At 44.4% G+C, this 26,310-nt stretch overlaps 1 protein-coding gene across 1 annotated transcript; it reads left to right on the top strand.

Annotated features, from left to right (window-relative positions):
• The first annotated feature begins 6,680 nt into the window (after window positions 1–6,680).
• On the top strand, window positions 6,681–25,623 carry LOC112220924 (GDNF family receptor alpha-4). The gene is made up of 8 exons (XM_024382901.2): window positions 6,681–7,250; window positions 13,835–14,116; window positions 17,911–17,988; window positions 18,278–18,629; window positions 18,737–18,846; window positions 19,106–19,240; window positions 21,072–21,208; window positions 24,390–25,623. The coding sequence occupies exons 1-8, from the start codon at window positions 7,211–7,213 to the stop codon at window positions 24,576–24,578; spliced, it is 1,323 nt and encodes a 440-aa protein (XP_024238669.2). The 5' UTR covers window positions 6,681–7,210; the 3' UTR covers window positions 24,579–25,623.
• Window positions 25,624–26,310: the final 687 nt, after the last annotated feature.

Here is a 26,310-nt window from a genome sequence, read left to right as displayed (position 1 = left end):
AAGTATTTTTGCGTCAATCGTTATGCCTGTATTGTTTTAAAACCACAATAATTGTGTGGGTCCATCAGACCCGCGAACATTGGGTGAATAACAAAAACATGAACATCACACAAAGGTTAAGTACATCACTCCACTGGTCCTGATGAAAGAGCACATGCCCGACGTAATTTCTATGCCCGGCGTAATCACGCCTCATTAGCTCATTGTTATGGATGCATCAAAATAAATGTCACTACTAAACAGCTTATGCAAATGAATCAAAATAAGTTTTTTAATGAAAATATGTCAATCATTACTTGGATATGTTGGTAACCCGTTGTATAAAAGTGATAATGCCCTCAAAGACAGTGTTTGGAGGATATATGTTGAATAGCATGATCACTGGGAGCCTGCGTTGTGTAGTTTTCACTGAATGTCTTGTTTGTTTTGTCTTCCTGGTTCTGTGAGCTGGTAAACTACCGCCTCATTGATTTGGATTGCTTGTCATTTGCCATTTCAAGTGGAACTAAAAAGCAGAAAACTGGAGAGAGAGGAGAGAGAGAATTTGCATTTGAAATTGTTTGAGATTTTTGAATAAAATCTGGGTATTGTCTGTGTGGAGACTCACCCTACTCTCCTCAGTCTCTCCTCCTTTTCAAATAAATGTTGATGCACAAGCATAGTACTCATGCATTCAGAAAGTATTCAGACCCCTTCACTTTTTCCACATGTTGTTATGTTAGCCTTGTTCTAAAATGGATGAACTTGTTTATCCCCCTTAACAATCTACACACAATAAATTGGCATAATAATGAAGACTGACTCACCTCTCCCGAGGCGAGATCAAGGCCATAGAGGGATCTGCCTGCTTCCTTCTACCACATTAGGTAAGTTTGCTCCCTTCTTGTGACCACCCAAACATACGTGTACCATGTTCCCCGGCTAACCTCTCACTTCTTCTCTCAAAGAACAGTCCTGTGGTCTCCCTTCGCCTAGTAGGTTGTTTCTCATTACCTCTCTGCATAAAGTATTAAAAAAACACATTCCAACTCCGTCCTTCTCATATGCTCAACCTGACTCCCAAACAGCTCAGTGGTTGATGTAGGCTTTCTAAACACTAAAACCTGGGTTCCTGGCCTCTTAGTCTGAATTGGAAATTTTTCTCACCATTTGTATCTATTTGTTGTTTTCCTCAGATCCCCCAGTGGGTCCCATGGCTTCGCTAACAAGGAGACCCATGGAAAGGACGATGGGGAAAACAAACCACCAGACCCGGTGTAGTCTCTGTTTCCTAGTTATAGAACCTGAGTGAGAGTGTAAAATGATGCCTCCTTCTTCTGCTCGTTGGCTAGAGTCTTCTTCTTCATCTTTCTTTCCGGCCTTTTGGTCTGGGCCCTCTGCTTCTGTCCCCTGGCTCATACCTACGTCCTTCTTCAGATGTTCTCGGGGCCCTGCTTTCCCTCCCTCCAGTCACTCATCCATGGCTTCCACCCTGGGAGATGCTTATAGTGGGAGAGATGATGCCAGCCGGACCTCTCCGCCACTCGCAGGGCTGTCGGTGTCACCATAGTTACCTGGAACGGACCCATCCATCGTGATTGGTTCCATTTACTTTTGTGGACTCTGAATTTCACCCAGTCTCCAACATTTATGGGAAGCTTGTCAGGGTCTTCACCTGGGGGAACCTTGTTTGCTTTCCTGTTGGCAGAGTGGAGAGACCTGACAATAGAGGTTAGTTCTTTCATGTACTAAATGTGGTCACACTGTGCCTCAGTTATATCTATCTGTCGGTCAGTCATAGCTCGAAAACCTAGTGTGTTCATGGGTCGTCCTGTTAACATCTCGTAAGATGTACACCCAATACCTTTGTTGAGGCTGCTGCACATTTTCATGAGGACAAGGGGCAAGCATTCCACCCAGCTCATTTTTTGTGAAATGGCAGGCTTTTGCAAGCCCCCCTTTGATAGTTTGATTAGACCTCTCTGTAATCCCGTTACTCTGCGGGTGATTGATGGACACAAACTTCTGGTCAACACCCATCATTTTGGCCACTTGGGCAATCACATCTCCTGTGAAATGGGTGCCATTGTCTGCAGACACACACCATGACAAACAAACCCCAATAGCATAAGCTGAGTCTGAATAAACAGTAAGTGCCTTTCCTGCCCCTAATTCACAAGCTGTTTTCAGAGCTAACAATTCCGCCTGTTGCACTGATAAATGTTCTGGTAGGGACTGTATCACCTTCCACAATCTACTACAGCAAATCCTATGTGTTTTTTTTACCTGTACTCCGATCTACATTATGTATGCAGAACCATCAACGAACATCACCATGTCAGAGTCATCCAGAGGTTCATCAAACAAGTCTGGTCTTGCCTTTGAGTCTTGTTCTATTAATCCAACACAGTTGTGCTCCTCCCCATCTTCAAGGGACGCCAATAGTTGTGCAGGGTTTACAACAGAACATCTTTGGATTTCAACATTGGGTTGAGTAGGCAAGCATTCATAGCCTGCTAGCCTTGTACCTGACATACAGGAGTTTTTATGATTCAGTATCGTCATTACTGAATGTGACACAAATACTGTTACAGGGTGGCTTAGTAACAGGTTCTGTGCTCTATCAAGGCCGAATGCAGTCGCTGCCATTGCTCTTTCACATGGATGGGAACCCCTTTCAACAGCATCAAGTCTGGTAGAATAGTAACCACAAGGCCTCATCCTCCCCTGGTATTTCTGAGTTACCACAGCCGTTGCGAACCCGTTCTTTTCCCCTACGTATAGGAAAAATGGTTTAGAGTAGTCTGGTAAGCCAAGGGCAGGAGACATTCCCAAGGCCTGTTTCAAATCCTTGAATGCTTTCTCTTCTGTTTTCCCCCAGTTTAGAACTCTGCTGTTACCACCTGCACACATCTCTCTGAGTGGTCTGGCGATGAGGGAGAAATCACAGATCCAATTTCTGCATTATCCTGCACATCCCAGGAAAGAAACCATCTCTTTCACTGATTTTGGTTTGGGGTTATTCAGGATAGCCTCAATCCTCTCAGGTGATAGATGCTTCTCCTAATATGAAAAGTTCAGTCCAATGAACAACACCTTCTCTTTCCAGAGCTGTAGTTTGTCCTTTGACACCTTGTGTCCCTTGTTACAGAGTTCAGTTAGTAGATACAGGGTGTCTTTCCTACACTCGTCTTGGGAGGTGGAGCACACCAGTAGGTCATCCACATACTGTACAAGAGTGCACATATGTGTGTCACCAGAGACTCTGGGTTCGCGCCCAGTGCTCCTATGAGGGAACTCAAGGTCTCTTAGGTCAGCTTGGAGCATCCTGTTGAAGATTGAAGGGCTGCAAGCATAACCTTGTGGGAGACGATTGTAAGAATACTGAGTTCCCCTGTAGGTAAATGATGCCTGCTCTCCTCAGCTAGTCAACAATGGAGAAATGGGTTGACATAGCTGGAATGTTGGTGAGTATGGTGAGTATGGTGTGTACGGTGAGTATGGTGTGTACGGTGAGTATGGTGAGTATGGTGAGTATAGTGAGTATGGTGAGAATGGTGAGTATGGTGTGTATGGTGTGTATGGTGAGTATGGTGTGTATGGTGAGTATGTTGAGTATGGTGAGTATGGTGAGTATGGTCGAAGGGTCTGGAACAACTGCCATTTCTTGTTCCACTGCTGCATTTAGTGGTCTGAAATCTTGAACCATCCTGTATTTTCCTGACGGTTTCTTAACAGGGAGGATGGGTGTGTTACAATCACTGTGACAAGGGCAAATCACGTCTCCTCCTGTCACGATGGACGAGGAGGAGTAGTAGGAAGGATCGGAGGACCAATGCGCAGCATGGTAAGTGTCCATATTGTTTAATAAGAATAATGAACACGGAACAAAACGATAAACGACAACGTGAAATAACAAAACTAAAACAGTTCCGTGTGGAACAAACACTGACACGGAAAATAATCACCCACAACTCAAAGGTGAAACCAGGCTACCTAAGTATGGTTCTCAATCAGGGACAACATTTGACAGCTGCCTCTGATTGAGAACCATACCAGGCCAAACACAGAAATCCCAAATTATAGAAAAAATAACATAGACAACCCACCCAACTCACGCCCTGACCATACTAAAACAAAGACACATAACAAAAGAACTAAGGTCAGAACGTGACACCTCCCAATAGGTTGGTTATTGTTTCTCCAATTCCCTCCATTCCTTCAGGTGACATGGGGTATTGTTCTGTCTCGGTCTGGCACATCCCTCTTTAAGTTTGATTATCACTGGTTCTGCTGACCTTATTCTGTCGAATTCATTCCCCCCGCTTGACTATAGGGCAGAGTTGACCTCCTCCAGATCTCTTTCTCCCTCTGCAGTAAGAACCATGCTTCGAGGTGGGAATACACCTTAGGGTGCGGTTTCCTCATAGAAGATTATCTTCGGGGTCACAGGGCACATTTTCGATATCAATCTTCAGGTCTCCATCCATGTTGCTGTAGACATTACAGCAAGTTCTTTTGAAATCCTCCCTCTTCACCCACGTTCTGTCTTGGTTCATCATCCTCACCATAGGACCCAGGTATTTTGCTTCGTATCCAGGGTTTACACGAAGTATAACATGAGGGTCGAACTTATCACATCCCCTGAACCATGACCATGCATGTCTGGAGACTTCCACCCCAGCTGCTACCCCTTCAGGGCCCGCGTAACAGTTCTGCATGATGACATACAGGTGAGGACCTTTCATGTAATCCATCCAGTCAACCCTGTAGTCTTCATCCTGTTACCCCCTGACATAGAACATAGTACAATGTAGGACTTGATTGAAGGTTCTCTGGTTCAGTATGTCGTCATAGGGCATTAACCATGGTGATATGATATGGTGTGGAGATTCAAAAGTTCCGACTGATAACACATGTCTCTATGAGACCTTCCCACGATAGTAGTAAAGTCTTCAGTGTAGACTTGGTTCATCATAACCGGGATGGTATTTCTTCCAGGAATCCATGGTATATCTACAGTTAGCCTTTCTCCTCTGAACGTCGGGGTGGCGTTCATGGTTGTTAACAAGTCTCTACCTAGTAGGTTTACAGGTGTTTCAGGTGAGTTTAACATGGGGGCGGTGATTCTACCCCCATCGCCAAAGTCCAGTGTCAGATCTTTTGTCCAGTACACATTGCTGGGCTGTCCCGATGCCCCAATTACTGTGACGGATGATTTGCTCAGGGAAGCCTGAACAACTTGTCCAGATTTCCCTAAACAGGAACAGTGAGCTCCAGTGTCTATTAGAAATGGTGGGTCATGTCCATTAACGTTGAGCGTAAGCATTGGCTCTTTTCTTCCATCATTGAGTTCGTATCAAAACCAGACAGTGGTTACTTCTCTGTGTCTAGTTTCGGTCTGACTCAGACTTAGCCTGCAAGCACACTCTCGCAACAGCCAGGGCTTAACCACAAAGACTAATATAGATAGCTTGTGCAACATATAGTGGCAGAGATTTTAGACACATAGCAACAGTATCTTATTATAAGGCCTGCAGCAAAACACATGAATCTTAAGGTCCCCTTAATCAATAATGGGGAGGGTCTTTGGGACCCACCCCCTACATAACATAACGTAGAGCAGAAAGACGCCTGAGCGTAGTCCCCACTCCTGTTTTCAGGGGAAACGGAAGTTAGGTTGAAAATATTGTATCCCTGAAAACCAGAAACATCTGCTTTCTGACAATGCTGTTAAGGGTGACTGTGTTGTCACATGTTGTCCAGGAGCTCTTCTCCAATTAGCTGAATGGATTGGTCCAGGTGGATTGGTCCCCCAGCAGGCTGTTGGGTTATATGACCTCTGGAGTGGCAACACAGAGGCATATCATTTGTGTGATGGGACAAGGCCATTACGTGTGGGTGTCTGTGGGTGTCATCATTAAAATGGCCCACTGATGATTGCTTTTTGTAATTTGCAATTGAGGTTAAAATAACATACTGGGAATACTGGTTGCAAATACCACCAACTGTAGAAGTCATCCAAGTTTTGTTTCTCTCTCTCTCTCTTGGTTTTAAAGATTGAAGTTGAATATTCTGATCATTGTTGTACAAGAAACCAGTGATAATGTTTTTCCTAAGTATCCCCATTGTTTTCTTGTTCCATTGTCTTTACTAATCAGTGAGACCCTGACAGGTTGGCCTCATTAGAATATGCAGATTTTAGATCGAAAATTCACACAGGTGTTCAGGCAGTGATTTAGCCAATTATGAAATTGTGTGAATAATTGAAAGACTCATGATCCTCCACTCATCGCTTCTGTCATGATTATTTATGGCTGCCCAGCCATAAACCTCCCCGAGCCTCTTCTCTACTTACACATTACACAGCCCACCCCCTGAATAGAACAAAATACAAATAGAACATAAAAAATAGAATAGATTGTATAATAGAATGACACTTCATGGCATCAATAGAATACATAGAATAAAATAGTTTGTCAGGCAATAAAAAGGGATGGTTTGGCTTGACAGTAAGTCCATTAGTCGAAAGGGCAATATTTACGAGGATGTAAATAGATTGGCTGAAATTGATTGGCTTGACACATGAAATACAAACGACCATGAAATCCTATTTAGTTTGAAATTATGGCCAAACTCGAATATGTCCAGCCTACTACAGTAGCCCTACACCACTAACTATATGCCCCCGTCGCCCTGCCTGAGCACTTCTTCTTCAGGACGCGTCTGTGTAAGTCATTTAACACACTGTCGCACAGTGAACTGACGAGCGCGAGGAGGAGGGATCTGTCATCTTCACGGTCTCAGGCAGCATGTGGACGGGCTCCTCTCGTGCCACTGTCGAGAGAGAAATTGCGAGAGCCAGTGTCAAAATTCGAGAACATCTATCTTTGGATGCAGAGTAAGCTGATGTTTCACAGCTGTAAATAGTTTTGGAGTCTTGGTTCATTGTATTCACTCTACAGGGCACGCGCTACACTTTGGCGGTGGTGACAGTTAATCTATCTGAGCTGGGTTCTCGGCCAGTGCAATCTAAGGAAGTAATCGTTATAAAGGACTATACACCTGCAACTTGTTCCCAGAACGGTGGTGACTGACTCCCGTTGGATGTAACGTTGAGCGGAGTGACGCGGGTCGGTTTGCGGGCAAATAGAGCGGTGGCGGACCAAACGCACAACGTCCAATTTAATCTCCCTTCCCGTGTCTCTGCTCCGCCCGACTCATAACGGAGATGTTGCTCCTCGGAATACTGCTCAACATCTTCATACGAGGTAAAATGAAGGAAGATATCCATGCTGTTACATACATTTTTGCCGTCAGTCATTCAAGCTACACGCTGGTCTACTCTGACCTTACAATTTGTTTTTTAGCATCTGGGTTTTATAGGCAATCATGACACATTTACTCATCTAATTTAAGTATTTGATGATTTCAATTCGTAATAAGGCTAATTACCCCCATAACACCATAACAACATTTTATATTATGGTTAAAATGCGCGTTTTCAGTGAGCTTTGGATGCAGGCATGGCTTCTAATATGCTCTGCAATGAATAAATGTATTAAACCTATTCATTGATCTTCTAGGCTACATAAACTGCTCTTAATAAACATTTTATGACAACATTAATATTTCGTGAAAATAGAGACTGTAGGAACCACTTGGAAACCACTTGAATTTAAACTTTGGATGAATTAAAATATTTTAGAAATTATTTCCAGTCTTGGGACAAAGGCTGATGATCGCTAAAACCACTCGTTTTTGATATTCTGAAATTGATATTCTGTGAGTTGGTGCCGCCCGATGCATAGGCTACACAAATAATTCCCTCGCGGATCGACCGTTTTATTTATTAGCCGTGTTAATGGTTGTGTTTTTGGTGTGCTGGTGTAAGCGACAGTCCCAGGGGTCGCATTGTATATCATCTGTGGGTTGTCTGTTTCTCCCTCGCCCGAGTGAGCGTGGTTTGATTTACGCAAACACCTTTCTGGCTTGCAGGTCTCTTTCTTAAAAATAAAAAAAATCTTAATATAAATTCAGCTCACCTCCAACCGCACATCAGAATAAATGGTAAAATTGTTGTTCAATGAGGAAGCGCACTCAACCGATGCCTGTGTGCAAACAGCGGAATCGTGGTTGACGTCTTATCGGCGCACAGGTGCGTATGACCGCCAGATATGCGTCCAGGTGTGTTTGAGTAGCCGCAGAGGCAGACACTGAGACCGGGCGCCGCACGGCGGGGTGCGCATTAAGTTTTGACAGCCCAGCGGGTCACACACACTCACACAGGTGACAGGTGTCTCCATCAGAGGTGATTTTACTGCACAGCGGGAGGCTGGGGTTGAACAAGAGGGCTTTGGCAAAGGTCAACGGCAGATAAACAGCTAGCTGTAGACTCCGTTATAATTTCCTCATAGAAAAATATTCAGTTAAGGGAAAGAAAATGGCATGCATGGGAAATGAAAAGGTATTGTAACGACCCTGGGTTTATAAGCGCGGAAATCGACTCTGCCGCACGAGCATGCTTTTGCGGCACAGTCAATAGCGCGCCGGACCTCGGGCTCGAAGGTCGAGGGTTCGAGACCTGCTCCCTGCTGTTTCATTACATTGGTGTCGGAAGTGATCGGACCTTGCATCCACGACAGTGCGTGTGCTTGGCCGGTGAGCGCGTTCCTGTAAGACGTAGAGCCACAAGCTAGCGCGAGGACGTGCTCTTTGAAAGGTGGGACCTGCTCCCTGTTGTTTCATTTCAATATTCTCTGCCCGCTTCAAATTGCACCGTAGGCCTATACAGAAACTGCCGTTGACTCTTTCGATACTATAACATGAAAAACGGTTCGTTACTAGAATATATGTTTCTTTAGGTTAACCTACTTCCGTCAAATGTGTCTCATGTCATAGCCTACGGATTGAGATGACGAGTCTGTCTAGTAATTTGTCAGACTCTTCTCAAGGGGGCAGTAGTAAATTAGCCAGGCTGACGCAGCGCAAAACACTTTTGAGAAGCAAGCAAGAGAGAGAAAATGCCGACTGCATGGCTTCTTCTAACGAAAACATACTTCCACGCCCGCAGTTTATTGACAAAACTGGCTCCAGAAGCGAACTATGGGAATACTTTGCCAACAGAGCAGATGATGGGAATACGTTCCTTACAAAGCATACACTCTAAAAATAAAAGGTTCCTGGAGTGTCCTTTAGGGGTTCTGCAAATTGAAACTGGGGGAACCCTTATAAGTTCTTCGTAGAACCCTTTTTAAAGGGTTATTCAAATAACCCATTTTAATGAATCCTCAAATAACCTTTGCCGTTTAGTTTTGAACTACTCCCCCTCCCATATTATTATTATTAATAATTGTTATTGTGTTATTGTTATGCATATTATTATTATTATTAATAATATGCATAACAATAACACAATATTTGTGGTAAATGTGAATGAAAAACACTGTTGGTTTTCATACACATACCTTGTCCATAATGTAGAGGCCTGTGGGATATTTTCATTAATGAGGTAAGGGAGGAGGATCTGCATAACCTACCAATACCAATTGACATGTCTTTGTATGCCTCCTCCTCTGTGTACCTGCAGACACAAAGTGAGCAGTTCAGTCATCTGCACCCAATACAGCTATATATTCTTACCTCTTTTTGATTGAATGGTGTCCATTTTCCATTTTAGGAAGATTTGAACAATTATGAAAAGATAGATGGTATCATCATAAAACAATATCAATTTATATCATAAAAATTTACCTTCAATTTAGGATATCTTTACATTTTTGGGTTAAGTGCCTGCACCGGCTGTACTTTGAAATCCAAATGTTTCAGTTGGGCAGTTAGGTTTCTACAAAAAACAAAACAATTAAGGAGGTTCCTTGATGAACCCCACCTCATTTGGAGCTCTTGGAAGAATCTTTTGGGGGCATTTTTCAGTGCCAAGACCCTAAGGTTCTTCAAAGAACTTTGAGGATTTTAGAAGAACCCTTATTGAAACTCTCATTTTTAGAGTGCACCGAAACAACTATGCAAGGCAGGGCAGTGCAAGGGCGGTTTAGCCAAAATGACAAACTATTTTACACACAACATTTTAATTGTAATGTTATTCTACTAGCAACAGGAGGCTATTTTCAAATTATTTTTCAGTGACACTAACATGAACACACACTATGTACACACAAGTATTTGGACACCCCTTCAAATGAGTGGATTTGGGTATTTTAGCCACACCGTTGCTGTCAGGTGTATAAAATCGAGCACACAGCCATGCAATCTCCATAGTAACACATTGGCAGTAGAATGGCCTTACCGAAAAGCTCAGTGACTTTCAACGTGGCACTGTCATAGGATGCCAACTTTCTAACAAGTCAGTTTGTCAAATTTCAACTGTACTAGAGCTTCCCTGGTCAACTGTAAGTACAATTTGTCTGTCCTCTGTTGCAGCACTTACTGCCAAATTCCAAACTGCCACAGGAAGCAATGTCAGAACAAGAACTGTTAGTCGGGAGCTTCATGAAATGGGTTTCCATGGCCTAGCAGCCGCACACAAGCCTAAGATCACTATGCACAATGCCAAGCGTGCCGTAATTGGACTCTGGAGCAGTGGAAACGCATTCTCTGGAGTGATGAATCCCGCTTCACCATCTGGTAGTCCAATGGATGAATCTGGGTTTGGCAGATGCCTGGAGAACGCTACCTGCCCCAGTGCATAGTGCCAACTGTAAAGTTTGGTGGAGGATAAATAATGGTCTGGGGATGTTTTTCATGGTTTGGGCTAGGCCCCTTAGTTCCACTGAAGGGAAATCATAACGCTACAGTATACAATGACATTCTAGATGATTTTGTGCTTCCAACTTTGTGGTAACAGTTTGGGGAAGGCCGTTTTCTGTGCACAAAGCGAGGTTCATACATAAATTATTTGTCGAGATTGGTGTGGAAGAACTTGACTGGCCTGCACAGTGGTTTGACCTCAACCCCATCGAACACCTTTGGGATGAATTGAAACGTCGACTGCGATAGCCCTATTTTGTAAAAGACCAAGGACATATTATGGCAAGAACAGCAAAGAGAAATTACAGTCCATCATTTCTTTAAGACATGGTCAGTAAATCCAGAAAATTTCATGAACTTTGTGTGCAGTCTAAAAACCATCAAGCGCTATGATGAAACTGGCTCTCATGATGACTGCCACAGTGTGCAAAGCTGTCATCAAGGTAAAGGATGGCTACTTAAATATTTGTTTAATACTTTTTTGTTTACTACATGATTCCACATGTGTAATTTCATAGTGTTGATGTCTTCACTATTATTCTACAATGTAGAAAATAGTAAAAAATCAAGAAACACCCTTGTAAGAGTAGGTGTGTCCAAACATTTGACTGGTGCTGTAGACTGCATTTGGATTACTGATAGTGTTGTTTGTGTTGTTAACTGGATTCATTCTGACATTCCTGATTTCTTGTTTCTAGTTTTTGATTATTTATTTTTTGTGTAACTTGTTTTAGGAGCTGACAACACAAGCATTTCGCTGCACCCGCTTTAACATCTGCTAAACTGTGTACGTGACCAATTAACTTTGATTTGATGATAGGATTGATAGCACATAGGATTTGTTTGGAATACGGATTGTGTGTGCATATGGGGACAGAAGAGGTGTGTGTGAAAGCCAAGAAGAGGCGTGTGTGTGTGTGTGTGTGTGTGTGTGTGTGTGTGTGTGTGTGTGTGTGTGTGTGTGTGTAACCGTCTAGTGGTTGTGTGCCTCCATGGGGTAGCTTGGGGTTGTATGTGTGTTTTTGTTGATAACTATGATTTGGAACTCTAACACAGGAGTAACAGATGGTGTGTTGGGCTTTTGCCTCCTTGGCTGGGAGATTCACCCTGTTTGTGTGTGTGTGTGTGTGTGTGTCTTCACTGAAACTCTTTAATTTGCCCATTCTGCTGTACACACAGGGACTCCATGACATCATTCCTCACTGCTCCCTCATATGAACTTTGGGATCGCACTCCACTGTACTGCATCCATAACCACTGATCTTGAGACAGCTCTCCCAATCCATGACCTATCCCATTAATGAACGACACATCAGAACTGGCCCAGGATCAGTTACATGTAAAATGGTAACATTTAAACCCTACAGGTGTAATGCTTTATAGCTTGCTGTTAAAACGGGTTTCACCATTTATAATGTCTTACGAACCACATACATACGGGTCCCCACAACTTCTTTCAAAAGGTGATAAGGTCAATGTGACGTCATGTGATTGTGAGTGATTCACCTGGTATGTGTATGGCAACGTGTGACTAGTTCAGGGGGAAAGTCTGAGTTTCCTGCTTTTTATGTGACATGGGTAATTTGTCTTCTTCCTCTACCTGTAGTTGGTGCTCTAGTGTTTAAAGCGACAATCTGCAGTAGAAACAGTAACAAAGCGGCTTCCCCACCGCTGGTTTGGTGAAATGCTGAGGGCTGGATAAATCACTCTCAAATACATAGACAGAGCTATGGATGCAAGGATTGACCATCCATGATATCAACATTATAGTTTTAACCATGTTTTAAGGCTATATAGTGTTTGTTTACATTTTCTTTGTTTATAGACATTGGAGTAAAACAAGCTTATATTTTGGGGTTCTGACAGGGGATACGACAGTTGAACTAAGCTTATGAAGCCTTTATAAAAGTTATATTCTTGAAGAATCGATGGGTACATATCATTCATTTATGAGTCGAGAAATGGATGTAGCAACTGCTGATTGCCCCTTTAAGCGTTCTTACGACCCCGCCGTACTTTATTTATTCCATTTACGTTCTCCCATTGATCTACGTTGTACCCAGAGTCTCGGGTAGTCTGTTTCCTGAAACTCAACACTTTCGATTTAAATGTGTTGCTCTGTTGAATATGAAGCTCCTTTTGCTCAACCACTTCAGCCATCGGGTGCAGGGTTTCCTAACTGACTATTTCAATCCGCTGTGTAGTGCTCGGGCGAAAAAACAGAACTCGTACCCAGGTGGGGCCCCAGGACCGAGTTTGGGATACCCTGATCTAGTGTGTGGCAAGGTGTGTGTGTGTGTCACAGACAGATTGCTGTACCCCCCTCCTGTGGATGTGTGGTATTGTGTTTTTGTAATAATGATAGACTCCGTGCCCACAGTCCCCCTCACAGCAGGAGTCAGACATAAAAGGGTTCCTCTCTGGTTGTGTGCGCGTGTTTTTCAGCACATGCTGATTGCGGCTCACACTGAGTGTGTCCCAGCCAGCAAGGTTCTGATTGGTGTGTGTCGCCAAACGGTGTTTGTCTCTGTCTCGCTTTCTCTCTCTCTCTCTCCGGTGAGTTTTTAAATGACTGTAATCAGAAAACGATAGTGTGTCTGTAGGTTTGTGCGTAAACCATTGAATTTTACCAAGGGAGAATTTTGTATTGGTTTACAAATAACAGTCGAAAGCAGCCAAAAATATCACACAGAACATTTCTGGGGTAAAATAGGAGGTATTTCCCAAATATGAAACCTCACACTGTAAACTCTGGCTTTTGATTCACTCGAAGACAATGCCTTCTCGTCCATGGAAATGAGATACGGTAGAGAAAGACTCATACATCCAGTATTGGCTTTTCATATTTAACGTCAGTGCATTCAGCCCAAATACAAATCAATGGGTTCACAGAGTGAAAGTACTTGTATGGAAGTCATAAGAGATACTAGAATGGACATGCCCTTTTTAAGCAACGTTCCGTGGTGGGTTCCCCCTGTCCACCATATTGAGTGGACCATTTAGAAATGTTTGGAACAGCTACTCATCCCAATACGATGGCTGACCATTCTCCTCCTCCCCTCTGTCTCCTCCGCCCTCTTTTCTGTAGGTGTGGTCCCCTCCTTGTCACCCCTCCCCCTTGGCTTTGTAGACTGTGTGGAGGCAGAGAGGGGGTGTAAGGAAGACCCCCGGTGTAAGGAGCTGTACATGACCCTGGAGTACTGTGCATCCGAGGAGGCGTTGGCTCCGCTGGGGAACAAGGCCAGCATAGAGTGCCTGGAGGCCCTGAGCGGCCTGCACTACCTCCCTCTGTTGGCCTGCAAGTGTCAGCGCGGCGCACGCAGAGAGGAGCACTGCCTCAAAGTCTACTGGAGCATCAGGATCCGGCAGGGTGAGTGTGTGTCCGCGCGTGTGTGTGTATGAGTTTATAAAAAACGTGGTAGGTCTAGACGAGCGTGTGTGTCACAAAGTGTGTATGTTTGATTACTAGCTTGCAGAGGGAAGGGGGCAGTTTACATTTTTTAGTACCATTGGTTCTTGACCCACCATTTGGCCAATACTACGTTAGACCCCTGGCCATCCTCTGTGACACATCCCTATAGCCACCGTGTTTTGCCACTGATGCTACAGTCACTGCATGGCCACGCATCTGACTATCAGGTGTGTGTCCCAAATGGCACCCTATTCCCTATATAATGGGCACACTATTCCCCATAGGTCCTGGTCAAAAGTAGTGCACTAATATATATATATATATATGGAATTGGGTACCATTTGTGACTCACCGTCAGTGAGAGTTAATGACAGCTAATGGAGCTATTCCCCATGCTCCGTTAGTCACCATGCATACGGTAATTACACAGCACTCTTCTCTAACGCAGAACAGAGTTCTCTCCCCTACCGTGTCATTAAGGAAAACAGTACACAGGGATTTACATGAACAGATTAGTAGATTTATATACTGAACAAAAATATAAATGCAACATGCAACAATGATTCAATGATTTTAGTGAGTTACAGTTCATGTAAAGAAATCAATCAATTGAAATAAATAAATTATGCCCTAATCTACGGTTGTCACATGACTGTGCAGGGGCACAGCCATGGGTGGGCCTGGGAGGGCGTAGGCCAACCCACTGTGGAGCCAGGCCCAGCCAATCAGAATGAGTTTTCCCTTACAAAAGGGCTTTATTACAGACAGAAATACTCCTCAGTTTCATCAGCTGTCCGGGCGGCTGGTCTCAGACGATCCCGCAGGTGAAGAAGCCAGATGTGGAGGTCCTGGGCTGGCGTGGTTAGACGTGGTCTGAGGTTGTGAGGCCGGTTGGAAGTTCTGCCAAATATTCTAAAATGACGTTGGAGGCGGCTTATGGTAGAAAAATCTACATTAAATTCTCTGGCAACAGCTCTGGTGGACATTCCTGCAGTCAGCTTGCCGATTGCACACTCACTCAAAGCTTGAGACATCTGTGGCATTGTGTTGTGTGACAAAACTGCACATTTTAGAGTGGCCTTTATAGTCCCCAGCACAAGGTGCACCTGTGTAATGATCATGCTGTTTAATCCGTTTCTTGATATGCCACACCTGTCAGGTGAATGGATTATCTTGGCAAAGGAGAAATGATCACTAACAGGGATGTAAACAAATTTGTGCACAGAATTTGAAAGAAATAAGAATAAGAATTTGTGCTTATGGAACTTTTCTGGGATCTTTTATTTCAGCTCATTAGCATCCACACACAACTTAGTCTTTAGTCTCAGTACACTTCAACTCTACCCTAGTGTGGTCTTAAAAGCAACTTCAGCAGTGTATTTCTTTAATTAGGCTAATTAGAATCATGTTCCAGATCTGAACTAATTACATGGTGTGAGTACAATCTAACTACACTGAACAAAAATATAAACACAACATGTAAAGTGTTGGTCCCACATGGGGCCAACACTTTACATTTTTTGTTTATATTTTTGTTCAGTGTAGCCATCTTTATAGGGTCGGATGACAGGTCACCTGATGGGTCAACTGACCAGGAGGCAATCTTGGCCATCTAGTGTATTCACGTTGAAGAATTCATGAACAGCCGCCCCCCCCCAGTAGTGCAGCTAATGAATTATTCCCATCGGACTCGAGTCATCTGTAGCACTTCCTGGGGCTGTATGGACAGATTACTTGCTGCAAGGCCATGTTCTGGCTGAGCTGTTGTGGTTGACTGTTGCAGCTCGGGTAGGCAGTAGTTGACCACGGTTACTGGTTGGCAGAGAAAGTGACCATCTTGGCTGCCCAGTCGACTCCCGAACTCGTGCTCCTTGGGGCATGAACTGCTCCGGCCGCCCCATAAGAAGATCTTTGATGGCTGGAGTAAAATGCCTATTGGCTCCTTTTCTTGGGGCCATTGTTGGGTACAGGTCAAGTATTAGCAGAGGGTAGATTGCCTGAGCCGAGTCCAGAGCAGTTAATGTCTGAAAGGTACTGGGAGCTCCTAGGAACTGGGATTGGGCCAGTTGATCTAGACCTGGAAAGAGCTGAGGGCAAACTAGCTGAGCTGCTAGCCTGTATACTGAACTCAAGGGTTGTGGTAGTATTCAAAGCTGGTCCGCAGTTATATCTCCTTCTGGGGATGACTGGTTGGAGCTGCTTGAATAGGCTTGTACTTGACTTGCAGAGAGAGCTGCCCTAGACTTTAGTTGGTCTGCTGCTGCCTTAAGGGAACCTGGGGCAGAGATTCTCAATTGTTGAGATTGAAGCTTGTCTTCGTCGCTTGTGTTGAGGGGTTCAGCTTCCGTGCTAAGCTCGGAGTCTCTTGGTGGTTTCAGACATTGCACTGAGGCTTGAGGGGTCACCTTGGTTTCTGAGTTTGTAATGTACTTTCTCTTGGAAAGCCTGTGGCAGTTCTTGTCCGTCCCTTTCTCCCTGGGTAGCAATATAAGTACAGTCAGACTGAGGGGGGGGGGGGATTCTGGACTGGGCACAGACGTTCGCCTGCCTGCACTAGTGACTAGTTGTGTCCTCTCTGTGCTGAATAGGTTCTATATAATTGTAAAAATAAATAAATAGTATACTTCAAAGGGTCTTCAAATTCAAAATCAAAGAACTAAATGATCCTTGGTTTTGGCCTTCTTAAAACAATTCCATATCGCTTAGACAGGACTTTAATGGTTAACAACAATTACCAAAATCAAAGAACTAAATGATCCTTGGTATGGCCTTCTTAAAACAATTCCGTATCGCTTAGACAGGACTTTAATGGTTAACAACAATTACCAAAATCAAAGAACTAAATGATCCTTGGTTTTGGCCTTCTTAAAACAATTCCATATCGCTTAGACAGGACTTTAATGGTTAACAACAATTACCAAAATCCAAATCTTCGTGTGGCAGTTTTTTCCGGCTCAGAGAGGAAAAGTTGAAGTGAGATGTTTCACTCGCCAAAATCAGTCCAAAAATAAGCTCAATGCGTTTCTATGGGCTTATTTTGGACCTAAACGTTACGCCTGCTTTCCTGCCTTTGGGACAATGACTCCCATTGTTAAGGGAGCGAAATGAGCATCTCGTCATTATATACAGATCTCTGGAAGGATATACTTTTATGCATGCCACGTTAGGTTAGATACACAGACCACATGAGAGAGGGATATACACAACAATGAGAGGGACAGAGACCTTTTGTGAAAGTATACCTCACCTAGTTTGAAGAACTAGTAAAATGATCGTCAGACAGCTCTGCAGCATACTTAGGCAGGCTAGCTAAATAGGATGACTAAAGACAGTACAGTATGGGGAACACAGCCATCTTTATAGGGTCAGGTGACCGGTCCCCTGATGGCTCATCTGACCCTCATGAATGGTGAATGTACCCATGATGGAATTTAGACTAGGTGTTATTATGATGTTGGTAGCAGGTGTGTGATGTTTTAATGAGATGTTGGCTGAGTGCTTTGAGTCCCTGTTATGATGTGATGCTTCCGTGTGTGTTTGATTATGTTGTGATTCTGTCTCCTGTGGTGTTGGGAGATTATGATGTGATTCGGTCTACTGTCATGTTCTTTTCAGGTTATGTGTTGATCTCTCCTGCATTTGTTATGTTTAGGTTGCGATGTGATATCATGATGTTAGGTTGTAATATGACGCTGCCTCCCATGTTATTATTATTAGGTTGTAATGTGATGTTCTCCTCTGTGACCATGAAGGTTATGATGACTTTGAGGGGTCTCCCTATGAGGACTCGCCAGTGGAGTCTTCTCGAATGGCCTCCTTAGTGGCAGCAGGTAGCCTGCAGCACAATCATTTATTACCCTCAGGCACTCCTGATCAATACACTCCTAAACCCTATCACCAATCAATCCACTCATCTCTACAGCACTCAAGTGACCAGATTTTCACTTTCTCTTCCCTTTCTTTCTCTCTCTGTCGCCCCCCTCTTCCTCTCTCTCTCTCTCTCTCTCACTCTCTCTCTCTCTCTCTCTCTCTCTCTCTCCCCTTCTCTCTCTCTCTCCTTCCCCATACCTGTCTCTATATCTATCCACCTCTATCTTTCCCTATCCCCCTCTCTCTCAGCCTCCTCTCTTCTTCTAGATGGACAGAACGTATGTCTGAAGGCAGCCCAGGACTGTGGTCTGTATGAGAAATGTGGTTCCCTGAGGTCTGAGTACGTCCTGGCCTGCACCAAGCATGCCCCAGGCTCGGACCACTGCAACAGGCAGAAGTGCCACCGGGCGCTGCGGCGCTTCCTGGAGCGCGTTCCGGAGGAGTACAGCCTGGGGTTGCTGTTCTGCCCCTGTACTGACAAACTGTGTGGGGAGAGACGCAGGAAGACCATCGTCCCTTCCTGTTCCTACCAGGAGAGAGACTGGATACAGCCCAACTGTCTGCTTCTGCAGAGCTTCTGCAGGAGGGACCAACTCTGCAGGTCAGACAAACACTATAATGTACACACACAAAACACAAACCTTTTTGCTCCTAGAAGCACTCTCATTTGTGTGTGTGTGTGTGTGTGTGTCTGTGTGTGTGATTCAGGTCCAGATTGGCTGATTTCCAGCATAACTGCCAGCCCTCTGGCCATTCCCCTTCTGGCTGTATCAGAGAGAGTGGAGCTGTGTGCCTCAAATCCTACGCCGGACTGATCGGTAAGAGAGCGAGTGAGAGAGGGAGGGGTGAAAGAAGTCAGTCTGGTTTCACGAGGCTTGAGGAGAAAGGGGGATGCAGCTAAATATGAAGGATGGAGAGGGGTGAGATGAGGGAGGAGAGAGACTAAAAGAAAATAGAGAATGATAAAGATGACAGATAGTGTGTTAGCGGATCGTGTCAGGGCTGTGTCAGTGGGCCAGCCTTAGGAACTTTTGCAGTAGGAGTTGACTTCGGTAATCTTTGACCCCCCCCCTTCAGGCACTATCATGACCCCCAACTACGTCAGCAACAGCACTGTGGATGTGGACTTGTGGTGCAACTGCGAGGGCAGTGGCAACCAATGGCAGGACTGCCTGAGGATTCAGCACATGTTCACCAACAACCCCTGTCTGGGTTAGTCTGTTCGTCACCCATATGAGTATGTACAGTTGAAGTCGGAAGTTTACATACACTTAGGTCGGAGTCATTAAAACTCATTTTTCAATCACTATAGTTTTGGCATCTTCTTCGTCATTTTTCCAACAATTGTTTATAGACAGATTATTTCACTTATAATTCACTGTATCACAATTCCAGTGGGTCAGAAGTTTTACATACACTAAGTTGACTATGCCTTTAAACAGCTTGGAAAATTCCAGAACATTATTTCATGGCTTTATAAGCTTCTGATTGGCTATTCAACATAGTTTGAGTCAATTTGAGGTGTACCTGTGGATGTATTTCAAGGCCGACCGTCAAACTCAGTGCCTCTTTGCTTGACATCATGGGAAAATCAATAGAAATCAGCCAAGACCTCAGAAAAGAAAATTGTAGACCTCCACAAGTCTGGTTCCTCCTTGGGAGCAATTTCCAAAAGCCTGAAGGTACCACGTTCATCTGTACAAACTATAGTACGCAAGTATAAACACCATGGGACCACGCAGCCGTCATACTGCTCAGGAAGGAGACGCGTTCTGTCTTCTAGAGATGAACGTACTTTGGTGTGAAAAGTTCAAATCAATCCCAGAACAATAGCAAAGGACCTTGTGAAGATGCTGGAGGAAACAGGTACAAAACTATCTATATCCACTGTAAAATGAGTCCTATTTCGTCATAACCTGAAAGGCCGCTCAGCAAGGAAGAAGCAACCGCTCCAAAACCACCATTAAAAAGCCAGACTACGGTTTGCAACTGCACATGGGGACAAAGATCGTACTTTTTGGAGAAATGTCCTCTGGTCTGATGAAACAAAAATAAAACTGTTTGGCCATAATGACCATCATTATGTTTGGAGGAAAAAGGGGAAGGCTTGCAAGCTGAAGAACACAACATGTCAACCGTGAAGCACGGGGGTGGCAGCATCATGTTGTTGGGGTGCTTTGCTGCAGGAGGGACTGGTGCACTTCACAAAATAGATGGCATCATGAGGAAAGACAATTATGTGGATATATTGAAGCAACATCTCAAGACATCAGTCAGGAAGTTAAAGCTTGGTTGCAAATGGGTCTTCCAAATGGACAATGACCCCAAGCATACTTCCAGAGTTGTGGCAAAATGGCTTAAGGACAACAAAGGTATTGGAGGTATTGGAGTGACCATCACCATGCCCTGACCTCAATCCTATCAAAAATATGTGGGCAGAACTGAAAAAGCATGCGCGAGCAAGGAGGCCTACAAACCTGACTCAGTTACACCAGCTGTGTCAGGAGGAATGGGCCAAAATTCACCCAACTTATTGTGGGAAGCTTGTGGAAGGCTACCCGAAACGTTTGACCCAAGTTAAACAATTTAAAGGCAATGCTACCAAATACTAATTGAGTGTATGTAAACTTCTGACCCACTGGGAATGTGATGAAATAAATAAAAGCTGAAATAAATCATTCTCTTTACTATTATTCTGGCATTTCACATTCTTAAAATAAAGTGGTGATCCTAACTGACCTAAAACAGGGAATTTTTTCTAGGATTAAATGTCAGGAATTGTGAAAAACTGAGTTTAAATGTATTTGGCTAAGGTGTATGTAAACTTCCGACTTCAACTGTATGTCAATCAAGCAATTGTCAGACCAATCAATCAATGCACTTTACATGAGGCAAACAATCAATTTACTGCTTGACACTGCAATCCATCAATATGTCAAATAGTTAAACACTCAGACACACACTCGCTCTCATGCACAGATGTGAATACACACACACACACACACATTATGTAATGTAATGTGTCTATCTGTCTGTCTCACAGAGAACTCCATCAGTACCATGGGTAGCTCCTCCCCTCGGCCAGTGGAGAGCACTTTTCCCCCGCCCTCTCGCCCCTCCCCCTTGGACCAGCAGAATGAGCTCAGCAACAACGCCCAGGATGAGCTCAGCAACAACGCTGTGAGGACTACTACTCAACATTACCCAATACTACCTAACATTACTCAGCATTTCCCAATACAACCAATCATTACTCAGCATTACCCAATACTACCTATCATTACTCAACATTGCCCAGTACTAACTGACATTACTCAACAATACCCAATAGTACCTATCATTACTCAACATTCCCCAATACTACCTATCATTACTCAACATTACCCAATACTACCTATCATTACTTAACATTACCCAATCGTACCTATCATTACCCAACATTCCCCAATACTACCTATCATTACTCAACATTCCCCAATACTACCTATCATTACTCAACATTCCCCAATACTAACTGACATTACTCAACATTACCCAGTACTAACTGACATTACTCAACATTACCCAATACTAACTGACGTTTCTCAACTTTACCCAATACTACCTAACGTTTCTCAACTTTACCCAATACTAACTGACATTACTCAACATTACCCAATACTACCTAACATTACTCAGCATTACCAAAAATGACTTAACATTACCCAATATTATCCAATACTACCTAACATTACTCAATACTACTTATCATTACTCATTACTAAATGCAGCAGACACATTTCAGTTGAATACGTTCAGTTGTACAACTGACTAGGTATTTCCCTTTCCCTGAACACTAACCATCAAGTACTGAATATGTCGATCTAGTACAGACCTCTAGCACTCTGACCATTGACCAAAGGTGAAGTGACCACAGGCTGGGCTCTGAAGTGTGGTTTTTATTTTGGGAGCAACAGTGCAACAAAACAGTGCCAGTTGTGTCACGTTGGCTGGATGTCCTTTGGGTGGTGGACCATTCGTGACACACATGGGAAACTGTGTGAAAAAACTCAGCAGCGTTGCAGTTCTTGACACACTCACACCGATGCGCTTGGCACCTACTATCATACCCCATTCAAAGGCACTTTAATATTTTGTCTTGCCCATTCACCCTCTGAATGACACACACACACACACACACACACACACACACACACACACACACACACACACACACACACACACACACACACACACAGTCCATGTCTCAATTATCTCAAGGCTTAAAAATCCTTCTTTATCATGTCTCCCCCCCTTCATCTACACTGATTGAAGTGGATTTAACAAGTGACATCAATGAGGGATCATAGCTTTCACCTGGATTCACCTGGTCAGTCTGTCATGGAAAGAGCAGGTGTTTCTGATGTTTGTACACTCAGTGTACATGCCAAGTCCAATTGAAAAATCGTCATTTGATTTTTTGCCCTTATCGTGCAGCCATACTAACAACCTGGTAACTTTACTAGTATATGCAAAGATTCTTCAGGAGATGTGTTTCAAAAGTAAGTAGTATTCATATAGGCCCAATGGAGGTATCTATTTTTCTGTTGCTCCTGAATTTCATGTGGTGCTCCTAACTTTTTAAAATTAGGAGCACCAGTGCTACAAATGATTAGTATTTATTTAGAGCCCTGACCAGAGGCTTCTGGAATGACCATTGACAACAGGAGTGACTGCTGTTGGCTGACCGCTAAATCCGGTTCGGTCAATTGATCAGAATGACAGTGAAGCGCTTTGTGTCTCCACTGCTTCCCACATGCTCAACACAGCCAGAGATTATCTCCGTCGCCAGCTAGACCAGGGGGATTCCAGTACCCTCTCTTTCTCGCTCTCTCTCTCATTGGCTGTCTCCCTTTCTCACTATCTCCGTCTTTAATTCTGTCTCTCCCACTACAACTCTGTTTCACTTGCTTGCTCTCTCTCCCTCCCTCTCTACATCTCTCTTTTCCTCTTTCTCCCCTCTCTCTTCCTCACTCTCTCTAAATATTTTTCTCTCTCTCTCTCTCTGAGAGGATTAGATGAAGGTGTTTGCAAGAGAAAGTGCATCAATCAAACTTCATCAGTATTAATTTATGCATGCCCATCTGTCTATCCATCCCCCCCTCCTTCACTCTCCCCCTAATCCTTCCTCCTACTCCCTCCCTCCCTCCCTCCCTCCTTCACTCTCTCTCTCCCCTCTTTTCTCTCTTTCCCTCCTCTCCGTGTTCCACATTGTAACCCCTCTCTCCATTCTCTCTCTCTCTCTCTCTCTCTCTCTCTCTCTCTCTCTCTCGCTCTCTCTCTCTCTCTGTCTCTCGCTCTCTCTCTGTCTGTCTCTCTGTCTGTCTCTCTCTCTCTGTGTCTCTGTCTCTCTTTTTCAACCACCAATACATTGTTCCGCTTACCTATATCCCACTCTCTCCTTCCATCCTCTCTTCTCCTCACTCATCCCTCATGTCATCCTCTCTTCTCCTCACTCACCCCTCATGTCATCATCTCTTCTCCTCATTCATCCCTCATGTCATCCTCTCTTCTCCTCATTCATCCCTCATGTCATCCTCTCTTCTCCTCACTCATCCCTCATGTCATCCTCTCTTCTCCTCATTCATCCCTCATGTCATCCTCTCTTCTCCTCACTCATCCCTCATGTCATCCTCTCTTCTCCTCATTCATTCCTTATTCCTCCCTCCCTCCTTCACTCTCTCTCTCGCTCTCTCTCTCTCTCTCTCTCTCTGTCTCTCTCTGTCTCTCTCTCTCTCTCTCTCTCTCTCTGTCTCTCTCTTTTTCAACCACCAATACATTGTTCCACTTACCTTTATTCCACTCTCTCCTTCCATCCTCTCTTCTCCTCACTCATCCCTCATGTCATCCTCTCTTCTCCTCACTCATCCCTCATGTCATCCTCTCTTCTCCTCATTCATTCCTCATACCTCCCTCCCTCCTTCACTCTCTCTCTCGCTCTCTCTCTGTCTCTCTGTCTCTCTCTTTCTCTGTCTCTCTTTCTCTGTCTCTTTTTCTCTGTCTCTCTTTCTCTCTCTCTCTGTCTCTCTGTCTCTCTCTCTGTCTCTCTGTCTCTCTGTCTCTCTGTCTCTCTCTCTCTCTCTGTCTCTGTCTCTCTCTCTTTTTTTCAACCACCAATACATTGTTCCACTTACCTTTATTCCACTCTCTCCTTCCATCCTCTCTTCTCCTCACCCATCCCTCATGTCATCCTCTCTTCTCCTCATTCATCCCTCATGTCATCCTCTCTTCTCCTCACTCATCCCTCATGTCATCCTCTCTTCTCATTCCTTGTTTCTTTCTCTCTTCCTCTCTTCTAACAATATCTCTCTCTCTGTCTCAGGTGGAGCAGAGTGAGGAAGAGGAGGATATGGAGGAGGAGGAGGGGGGTCAGTTTGACGTGATCCCTCTCTATGCTGAGAAGGCCACGGTGTCCAACCTGGGTTCTGGGGGTAGGGAGGTGTCCCCCCGTCTTTCCATCGGCCCCCTCCCTCCCTGCTGCTGCTGCTTCTGCTACTGTCTGCCTCTCTGAGCTGGGGGTAAGAGGGGGCACCCCTTCACACAGACAAGAGCCCCCCCACACAGAGAGAGAGAGAGAGAGAGAGAGAGAGAGAAAGAGAAATTTGTACAGTTTTCTTTGTCTTGCTTCACCTCCCACTGTCAGAGACTTGTCTTGTATGACAGACCGGGATGAACCAACTCCAAAGTGACGGAGGGGGGTTAAACTGAGTGACTTGATATATTATATGTAATTTCCTCTTTTGGTGAAAACATGTGACAGGTTACTATGGGTCCGATGGCGCTTCAGTATATTCAAGCTTAACTCTGTCCATTCATACCTCTATCTCCAGTGATGGAGAAGTGCTTTCAGTAAGTCATGAAAAACTAATCAGTGGTATGAAGGAAGTAATGTGCATATGTAGCATCTCTAAACATGTAGCTTGACAGAGTGTGTGTGTTCTGTCTGTGCCAGTGTGTGAGCGTTATGCAAAGAGTAGAGGGTTTTTCAGAATCATCTTGTCTCCCGCCTCATACTCACCCCCGTCAGCAGACACACACACACACACACACACACACACACACACCTGGCTGCAGAACATTAGATCCAGCAGATGCTTATGATTTATTAGTCTATCTGTGTCCTATGACTCAGCACAGGCCTGGGAGAATGACCAACGGCATTAACACAAATAAAACAGTCAGAATGAAAGGAAAAAAGGCGTTCCATGAATGTGAGTAATAAAGCAAGTACAAACCAAATGTAATAACTTTTCAACAGGTGCAGGCGCCCGTCTGGGGTTGACTCTGGCAAAGAAGACGACGGGGTAGAGAGAGAGTTTATCGTGTGTGGTCTATTTCCACTTTTTACTTGTTTTAGTTTGAGGGGAGATAATAATGTACGGCATGAACTCTTTATCTTATAGTGGCTCTTGGGGAAAAATGTGGGTGAGCGAGCAGTAGAGGGAGAGAAAGAAAGAGTAAACCAGAGAGAGAGAGAGAGAGACCCTTGAGCGGAAACATACCATAGAGAATGGCTGGCCCTCCATTTCCTCTGTCTTATAAATCTTTTGCTGACACTAATGTTTTTTGTCTCTTGTTCTTTCCTATTTCTGGGGGACGTAAAATTAACTTCCATCCGGAGGGGTTGGAGATGGTGGTGGACAGAGAAGGGGGGAGAAGGGATGGGAGGGGGAGAAGGGAAGGGAGGGGGGAGAAGGGATGGGAGGGGCTAGATTGGTGGTATGTCTGCAGTATGTGTCTTGCATCACTCTCTCCCGGGCACTAAAATTGAATTATAAGCTTACACACACCAACTGTCCAACGGCACGTGAACAACAGACAGTTACACAAAGTGTCTGTCAATCAGTCATTCTTTCCGAAAGAAAAGAGGAACACGCTCACCTGAAGATCTATCCTTCCATTCTATAGAACACGAGCATCATTAATGCCAAGGTCAGCTAGTCGCTCGCAGATCTCGTGCTGGGGTTAATTGATAGCAGTGAGGAAAGTAGGCGGGAGATTGATGCGCCTGTCAGGCCAGTGTGGGGCCTTTACGAGGCCTGTTGTTATTTTTTAATTGTTGTCGCGGCCGTTTGTCGTCTGCTGACACCTCTCCACTGCCAACAGACAGACTGAGAGAGAGAGAGAGAGAAAGGGGAGGAGGAGAGGATACCAATCATTTACATCAATATCTCTGAAATAAACAAGCCGAGAAGCCATGCGGTAAATCAACTGGCATCGAGAAGGGTAGTGGAACGGGGAGG

Source organism: Oncorhynchus tshawytscha, linkage group LG21 (genome assembly GCF_018296145.1).
Source record: "Oncorhynchus tshawytscha isolate Ot180627B linkage group LG21, Otsh_v2.0, whole genome shotgun sequence".
NCBI lineage: Eukaryota > Metazoa > Chordata > Actinopteri > Salmoniformes > Salmonidae > Oncorhynchus > Oncorhynchus tshawytscha.
Note: the sequence above shows the minus strand (reverse complement) of the source record. Positions and strands in the feature narration are given on the sequence as shown.

Bases quoted from the DNA above. Each gene is read 5' to 3' on its own strand.
- LOC112220924 (XM_024382901.2), top strand. From the start codon at position 7,211: ATGTTGCTCCTCGGAATACTGCTCAACATCTTCATACGAG. The intron at 18,630-18,736 runs GTCAGACAAACA...TGTGTGATTCAG, and splicing joins AGGAGGGACCAACTCTGCAG to GTCCAGATTGGCTGATTTCC. The intron at 21,209-24,389 runs GTGAGGACTACT...TCTCTGTCTCAG, and splicing joins ATGAGCTCAGCAACAACGCT to GTGGAGCAGAGTGAGGAAGA.